This window comes from Oncorhynchus mykiss, chromosome 10 (assembly GCF_057628025.1).
Source record: "Oncorhynchus mykiss isolate SJ-2025 chromosome 10, ASM5762802v1, whole genome shotgun sequence".
NCBI lineage: Eukaryota > Metazoa > Chordata > Actinopteri > Salmoniformes > Salmonidae > Oncorhynchus > Oncorhynchus mykiss.
The window spans coordinates 7,892,020-7,900,975 of record NC_143031.1 but is presented as its reverse complement, the minus strand read 5'-3'; the positions used below and the strand labels follow the sequence as shown (position 1 = coordinate 7,900,975).

The 8,956-nt window shown below is 46.6% G+C and overlaps 1 protein-coding gene across 1 annotated transcript; it reads left to right on the top strand.

Moving 5' to 3' along the window:
• Positions 1–57: 57 nt before the first annotated feature.
• Positions 58–8,898, top strand: c1qbp (complement C1q binding protein). The gene is made up of 6 exons (XM_036989601.2): positions 58–657; positions 1,207–1,357; positions 4,475–4,568; positions 7,921–8,016; positions 8,163–8,288; positions 8,522–8,898. Exons 1-6 carry the CDS (start codon positions 405–407, stop codon positions 8,669–8,671), a joined length of 870 nt encoding a protein of 289 aa, XP_036845496.1. The 5' UTR covers positions 58–404; the 3' UTR covers positions 8,672–8,898.
• The last annotated feature ends 58 nt before the right edge of the window (positions 8,899–8,956 follow it).

The window sequence follows — 8,956 nt, the reverse complement described above, 5'->3', positions numbered from 1 at the left end:
CCAACGTGAACGTACAGTATGAGCGCGCGTTGTCTTGTGCTCGTCATTCGTTTGAACGCAGGGGGGCGCTCTACACCGTAGACCAATAAGAACCGCTTTGTTTGCATTCTGCAGCGAGTTATCACAACACACGGTTGTTGGATGTATTAGAAATATTTCATTACATGTATCTATTGACTCTTAATAGTTATTTTACCCCAAAACGTGTCTGGTCTAGTCATTGGTTTAGACCGTGTGATCACTTCCGGTTCAAAGTTTGAGGAGGTCACGGTGTCCTTCCACACGTGTGTTTCCAGGCATAACTAGTACTCGCATTACAGTAGCTGGTAACTGGAACTTGGGGCTTATCAAACCATTGTATTTTTTTTCATTTATTTACTAGTCAAATTGACCAACCTATAATCATGCTAAAGATGCTTTCCCGAGCGGTGACTACCGCAGTCCGAATTTCTACATCCACAATGTCCTCGACTGGTGCTCTCCATCCTCTTGCCAGATCGGCGTTATGCTCTCCAAACTCGGGAACAATCCGGCCGTTCACCCGGTCTCTCTGGGTGATGAGCAATAATGGTGCAGCATCGGGGTACCGACCGAAACTCTTGGGTTCAAAAGGACCGAGTCCTGTATCCTGTGAATGTGTGTCGCTACATACGGAAGGTAATGATCGCTAAATTGGGTAGCTAGCTAGTTACTGTAGTGTGAGTACTAGCTATGTTAACGTCAGCTAGCTAAATTACCCCCCTCCACTTGCTTGGTCTTGTTGAACTAGCTAGCTAGTTAATTGTGTGTAAAACAACGGAGGAATAGCTGCGACCAGCTTCGACAACTTTTGTAACATATGTTCTCATGTAACTATCTGACTGGAGGGGCAAGATATGTCACCAATGCGTGTCCCCCAATGTATGGAACCATCATGTCTATAGTATCTAGTCAAAAGTTAACTCGTGGGTTTATCAAGCAGGACAGCGTGTTTTAGAGCAGTGCCGAATGCGAAGCTGATGATGAAACCAACTATTGAGTGTGATGTTAGCTGGCTTGACATCCTTGATGGCATCTCCGTCTGGACCTGTGTCGAGCAATGCGCATGTGACCTTGGAAATGGAACCATGGGTGGGGACAGTCTATGGGACTAACGTGTAGTTTAATAATGACTTCTGTTTTTTGTTGTTTTTGTTTAATATTATCTTATTAACCGCTTTGTTTCAGGAGACAAAGCCTTTGGAGATTTCCTGTCTGATGAAACGAAAGAAGAGAAGAAAATTCAGAAAAGCAAGACTCTTCCCAAGATGTCTGGAGGGTGGGAGCTAGAGCAGAACGGCACAGAAGCCAAACTCATCAGGAAGCTCTCTGGAGAAAAGTAATGAGCATGGCGAGAAAATAACGTTATGTTAATATTACAATACATAGGCACACCTCCCCCATCCTGCGTAAATGGCCAATTTTTTTTTTTACCTTCATTTAACTAGGCAAGTCGGTTAAGAACAGATTCTTATTTACAGTGGCGGCCTAGGAACGGTGGGTTAACTGCCTTGTTCAGGGGCAGAATGACATATTTTTACCTTGATCTTGCAACCTTTCGGTTACTGGTCCAACACTCTAACCACTAGGCTACCTGCCCCCCCTACACTCTAACCACTAGGCTACCTGCCCCCCCTACACTCTAACCACTAGGCTACCTGCCGCCCCTACACTCTAACCACTAGGCTACCTGCCGCCCCTACACTCTAACCTCTAGGCTACCTGCCGCCCCTACACTCTAACCACTAGGCTACCTGCCGCCCCTACACTCTAACCACTAGGCTACCTACCACCCCTACACTCTAACCACTAGGCTACCTGCCGCCCCTACACTCTAACCACTAGGCTACCTGCCACCCCAACGCTCTAACCACTAGGCTACCTGCCACCCCTACACTCTAACCACTAGGCTTCCTACCACCCCTACACTCTAACCACTAGGCTATCTGCCTCCTCTACACTCTAACCACTAGGCTACCTACCTCCTCTACACTCTAACCACTAGGCTACCTACCACCCCTACACTCTAACCACTAGGCTACCTACCGCCCCTACACTCTAACCACTAGGCTACCTGCCGCCCCTACACTCTAACCACTAGGCTACCTACCGCCCCTACACTCTAACCACTAGGCTACCTGCCACCCCTACACTCTAACCACTAGGCTACCTGCCGCCCCTACACTCTAACCACTAGGCTACCTGCCGCCCCTACACTCTAACCACTAGGCTACCTGCCGCCCCTACACTCTAATCACTAGGCTACCTACCGCCCCTACACTCTAACCACTAGACTACCTGCCTCCTCTACACTCTAACCACTAGACTACCCTGCCGCCCCTACACTCTAACCACTAGACTACCTACCTCCTCTACACTCTAACCACTAGGCTACCTGCTGGTTACTAGTCCAACACTCTAACCACTAGACTACCTACCTCCTCTACACTCTAACCACTAGGCTACCTACCTCCTCTACACTCTAACCACTAGGCTACCTACCTCCTCTACACTCTAACCACTAGGCTACCCTGCCGCCCCTACACTAACCACTAGACTACCCTGCCGCCCCTACACTCCTACCACTAGGCTACCTGCTGGTTACTAGTCCAACACTCTAACCACTAGGCTACCTGCTGGTTACTAGTCCAACACTCTAACCACTAGACTACCCTGCCGCCCCTACACTCTAACCACTAGGCTACCTGCTGGTTACTAGTCCAACACTCTAACCACTAGGCTACCTGCTGGTTACTAGTCCAACACTCTAACCACTAGGCTACCTGCTGGTTACTAGTCCAACACTCTAACCACTAGGCTACCTGCTGGTTACTAGTCCAACACTCTAACCACTAGGCTACCTGCTGGTTACTAGTCCAACACTCTAACCACTAGACTACCTACCTCCTCTACACTCTAACCACTAGGCTACCTGCTGGTTACTAGTCCAACACTCTAACCACTAGGCTACCTGCTGGTTACTAGTCCAACACTCTAACCACTAGGCTACCTGCTGGTTACTAGTCCAACACTCTAACCACTAGGCTACCTGCTGGTTACTAGTCCAACACTCTAACCACTAGGCTACCTGCTGGTTACTAGTCCAACACTCTAACCACTAGGCTACCTGCTGGTTACTAGTCCAACACTCTAACCACTAGACTACCTACCTCCTCTACACTCTAACCACTAGACTACCTGCTGGTTACTAGTCCAACACTCTAACCACTAGGCTACCTGCTGGTTACTAGTCCAACACTCTAACCACTAGGCTACCTGCTGGTTACTAGTCCAACACTCTAACCACTAGACTACCCTGCCGCCCCTACACTCTAACCACTAGGCTACCTGCTGGTTACTAGTCCAACACTCTAACCACTAGACTACCTACCTCCCCTACACTCTAACCACTAGGCTACCTACCTCCTCTACACTCTAACCACTAGGCTACCCTGCCACCTCTACACTCTAACCACTAGGCTACCTACCTCCTCTACACTCTAACCACTAGGCTACCTACCTCCTCTACACTCTAACCACTAGACTACCTACCTCCCCTACACTCTAACCACTAGGCTACCTACCTCCTCTACACTCTAACCACTAGGCTACCTACCTCCTCTACACTCTAACCACTAGACTACCTACCTCTCCTACACTCTAACCACTAGGCTACCTACCTCCTCTACACTCTAACCACTAGGCTACCCTGCCACCTCTACACTCTAACCACTAGGCTACCTACCTCCTCTACACTCTAACCACTAGACTACCTGCCCCCCCTACACTCTAACCACTAGGCCAGCTGCTGGTTACTAGTCCAACACTCTAACCACTAGGCTACCTACCGCCCCTACACTCTAACCACTAGGCTACCTGCCGCCCCTACACTCTAACCACTAGGCTACCTGCCACCCCTACACTCTAACCACTAGGCTACCTGCCGCCCCTACACTCTAACCACTAGGCTACCTACCCCCTCCCTACACTCTAACCACTAGGCTACCTACCGCCCCTACACTCTAACCACTAGGCTACCTGCCACCCCAACGCTCTAACCACTAGGCTACCTACCTCCTCTACACTCTAACCACTAGGCTACCTACCGCCCCTACACTCTAACCACTAGGCTACCTGCCACCCCAACGCTCTAACCACTAGGCTACCTACCTCCTCTACACTCTAACCACTAGGCTACCCTGCCGCCCCTAAACTCTAACCACTAGGCTACCTACCTCCTCTACACTCTAACCACTAGGCTACCTACCTCCTCTACACTCTAACCACTAGTCTCCCTGCCGTCCCGGCAGTCACCGTAGACATTTTATTTTGACTATGAATACAGGTGGATGTCCTATGAATAAATGCACACCTGCACAAAATTAACCCTGTCACGATTCACATCATTTGAAATGTATTCTTCATGGGAATCATTGTCCCTTTCCCTTCCTTGCAGAGTGACGGTCACATTCAACATCAACAACAGTGTTTCCCCTAACTTTGAAGAGGAGGCTGAACAAGTGCAAGGACAGAAGCCGGCAGAAAGTGAGGTAAAGCCCAGAGCTGGACCGATCAACCAAAACTTAGCTGATACCAAGAATAGATTGGGGGGGCACCAGAAGAAGCCACTTTGGGTTCCTCGTGTGGTCATCTGCCTCTGGTGTTCTTTCCCAGGTGCAATGAAATGTTTGTTCTATTCCTTCAGGATACTATCTCTCTTGAGTCACACACACACAATGCCGGGCCAATCAGACCCGGAGACATAGATCTCACATGCGCCACCAATCATAGAATGGAATGTGGTTGTTTGGTTTTCACCACCAAGCCATCTCTTAAACAGTTGTCAGCCCAAGCTTCAAAGACTCCTCTCAGTTCAATCAGAATGAAGAGAGAGGTGGAAGAACCCTACTCTATTGGAAGGGAATGAAGAGAGAGGTGGAAGAACCCTACTCTATTGGAAGGGAATGAAGAGAGAGGTGGAAGAACCCTACTGCATAAGACAACCATTTGGTGGATAAACATCGTCTTGGAACTGATACCATAAGAGTCATAGCTTTGTGTGAGTTTATCATGTATTTCTCACCTCTTAATATTGAGTTCGTGGCGCCACTTTGCTACCTGAGTTGGCCGACTAATTATTACAGATCTACAGGAGTATAAGTTTCACCGTGGCACTGAACATGGCGATACGTTGGCACATGAGAACTATTACGAGATGGCAAATATTAGTCAATTATTGCATCCTGTCATTCATGGCCTACATGAGATATGATAGTTGGGAGGGCATACTGGCGGTCGCCAATTTAATAAAGATGCAATGTGCAGAAATCGCTCCCGCCATTTCCTGGTGGCTGAAATTCAAATAGTTAGTCTAATTTCAGTTTGTGACAAAACAAGCAATTCATAGTGTAGAGAATCATTGTACCATCTACGCCACTGTGAAATGTGTTTTCAATCACCCAAAATACTGTATTTTCAGCTCTTTGACGTTGGAAACGGAAAGTAAAAGACTAAGAACTAAACATAAGAACGGGAAGCATAGAAATAGTGGACTTAGAACAGAATCTATAGCTCACTTAGAACAGATCTACCGCTTCTTAGACTTGTAGTCAATGAGAATGACAGATGACATCTGTCGTTCTGCCCCTGAACAAGGCAGTTAACCCACTGTTCCTAGGCCGTCATTGAAAATAAGAATTTGTTCTTAACTGACTTGACTAGTTAAATAAAGGCAAAAAGACGGTAGACAATTAAGGTTAAAACTATGAAAACTTAGGACACTAAAGAGGCCTTTCTACTGACTCTGGAACAATGCCTGGGGTCCCTGCTCATCTGCGTGCCTTGGACATGCTGCAAGGAGGCATGAGGACTGCAGATGTGGCCAGGGCAATAAATTGCGATGTCCGTACTGTGAGATGCCTAAGACAGGGAGACAGGACAGACAGCTGATCGTCCAAGCAGTGGCACACCACGTGTAACAACACCAGCACAGGATCGGTATATCCGAACATCACACCTGCGGGACAGGTACATGATGGCAACAACTGCCCGAGTTACACCAGGAATGCACAATCCCTCCATCAGTGCTCAGACTGTCTGCAATAGGTTGAGAGAGGCTAGACTGTGGGCTTGTAGGCCTGTTGTAAGGCAGGTCCTCACCGGCAACAACGTTGCCTATGGGGACAAACCCACCGTCGCTGGACCAGACAGGACTGTCAAAAAGTGCTCTTCGCTGACGAGTCGCGGTTTTCTCTCACCAGGGGTGATGGTCGGATTCGCGATTATGGTCAAAGGATTGAGCGTTACACCGAGGCCTGTACTCTGGAGCAGGATCGATTTGGAGGAGGAGGGTCCGTCATGGTCTGGGGCGGTGTGTCACAGCCTCATCGCACTGAACTTGTTGTCATTGCAGGCAATCTCAATGCTGTGTGTTTCAGGGAAGACATCCTCCTCCCTCATGTGGTACCCTTCCTGCAGGCTCATCCTGACATGACCCTCCAGCATGACAATGCCACCAGCCATACTGCTCGTTCTTTGCGTGATTTCCTGCAAGACAGGAATGTCAGTGTTCTGCCATGGCCAGTGAAGAGCCCGGATCTCAATCCCATTGAGCACGTCTGGGACCTGTTGGATCGGAGTGTGAGGGGCTAGGGCCATTCTCCCCAGAAATGTCCGGGAACTTGCAGGTCAAATCAAATTTTATTTGTCACATACACATGGTTAGCAGATGTTAATGCGAGTGTAGCGAAATGCTTGTGCTTCTAGTTCCGACAACGCAGTAATAACCAACGAGTAATCTAACCTAACAATTCCAAAACTACTACCTTATACACACAAGTGTAAAGGGATAAAGAATATGTACATAAAGATATCTGAATGAGTGATGGTACAGAACGGCATAGGCAAGATACAGTAGATGGTATCGGGTACAGTATGTACATATGAGATGAGTATGTAAACAAAGTGGCACAGTTAAAGTGGCTAGTGATACATGTATTACATAAAGATGCAGTAGATTATATAGGGTACAGTATATACATATACATATGAGATGGGTAATGTAGGGTATGTAAACATTATATTAAGTAGCATAGTTTAAAGTGGCTAGTGATATATTTTACATCAATTCCCATTATTAAAGTGGCTGGAGTTGAGTCGGTGTGTTGGCAGCAGCCACTCAATGTTAGTGTGCTCCCTCTACTGTTTCCTGAAGTCCACAATCATCTCACACATTATTCAATTTCTGTTAGTCACATGTCTGTGGAACTTGTTCAGTTTGTTGTTGAATCTTATATTCATAAGTTTGCTGAAAATATACAAAGTTGACAGTGAGGACGTTTTCATTTTTGCTATTTTTGGTTGTGTGTGTGTGTGTGTGTGTGTATATATAGTTATCGGGCAACATAGTTACATTTATTTCTGTATGAATATGTCCATACCAGTGTCAATGATTATTTATTGGAGAAGACCAAGATGAGACTCTGGACAAGGCGGATACGGTATATTCGAGGCCTTTTAATCAAGCATAGTAATATCTGGCAAACGTGCAGCACGGCTCTTATCGTCCAACCCTTAGGGAGTTTTCGGAAAAAGAGGGCGTGCCACATATTTGGGCAGTACATTTATACATTGAAATGACGTAGGTAGATTCTAGTAGTCCTGGCTCCTGGTTGGTTGTTCGTAGGTGATAGACAGTCCTCTCCAGCCTGTTGTCAGTATCCCATTGGTTCTTGACAGAGTTCTTTGTAGCCCATCCCAAAGGGTTTTGAGCAGTGTATATTCATGGGTTATCAGTGTGTTTAACAACAGTCAGTGAATGCGTCATTACATGTTTTAATATGTTATTACAACACCAGCCAGCTGTTACAACGCTAAGGCTTTGAACCTTGTGTCTCCTAACAGCCTGATATTGTGTCCACACCGAACTTTGTTGTCGAGGTGACGAAACCAGCAGCAAAACATTCCTTGGTGTTTGACTGCCATTATCCTGAAGATGAGGTAAGATATCATACAAGTGAATCATCATGGGCTATATTGGTCCAGAAACATTTTAATTGAAGACATCTTTATCAACATTGGGAAGAACACTTTGATTTGTTAATAAGCAATACATCTAACAATGTTGGGTTAAATTGATTTCTCAGGTAAGCCATGGTGAAGGGGAAGAGGAGAGCGACATCTTTTCCATACGGGAGGTCAGTTTCCAGCCCGAGGGAGATGGAGAGTGGAAGGAGACGTCCTACACACTCAACACAGAGTCTCTGGATTGGGTAAGAGCTGATGCTCATGGTCTTTCTCTCAGCATGTCTAAATATCATTGTTCCCTGATCTGTTTGTGGTGTTCCCAGGAGGGCAGAAAGACTGGTACCCAGGCTATTATTCATCTACGATGACTTTACCGCCTACAATAAGGACATTTTCAGGAAGGCTGCTCTACTTGAAGTTGGCCTGGCTTATAGGTGTCCCTGATTTAGGTGCTTCAAACTGGCCTGTCTCTCTCTAGGCTCTGTATGACCACCTGATGGACTTCCTGGCTGACCGGGGGGTTGACAACACGTTTGCTGATGAACTGATCGAGCTGAGCACTGCCATGGAGCATCAGGAATACGTCAAGTTCCTGGAAGACCTTAGTGGCTTTATCAAATGCAATTAATGTGTATGTAGATGGAACAAAATTAACTGAAATTTAAACATGTGGCTTAGACACCATCCCCCTCTAAATATTTTCCATTGGTTTCCCAATCTAATTTTGTGGAGTGGGGGAGGGTATAGGTACAAGAATTGTTGCATTTGATGTTTCTGCAGCTTTTAATTTCATATTGAATCACTTTGCTGCACCTTACTGTAACTGATGTTAATATAAAAGGCCGCTAGTATCGATCTTGCTCCATGATGTTGACGACACTAACCTGTGGTGAGACATTAATGACACGAGTGG

What these genes read in the sequence shown, in the direction of transcription:
- c1qbp (XM_036989601.2), top strand. Translation starts at nt 405, where the DNA reads ATGCTAAAGATGCTTTCCCGAGCGGTGACTACCGCAGTCCGAATTTCT. An exon ending in TGTGTCGCTACATACGGAAG is followed by an intron (nt 658 to 1,206) that starts GTAATGATCGCT and finishes GCTTTGTTTCAG; the next exon opens with GAGACAAAGCCTTTGGAGAT. An exon ending in ACACAGAGTCTCTGGATTGG is followed by an intron (nt 8,289 to 8,521) that starts GTAAGAGCTGAT and finishes GTCTCTCTCTAG; the next exon opens with GCTCTGTATGACCACCTGAT.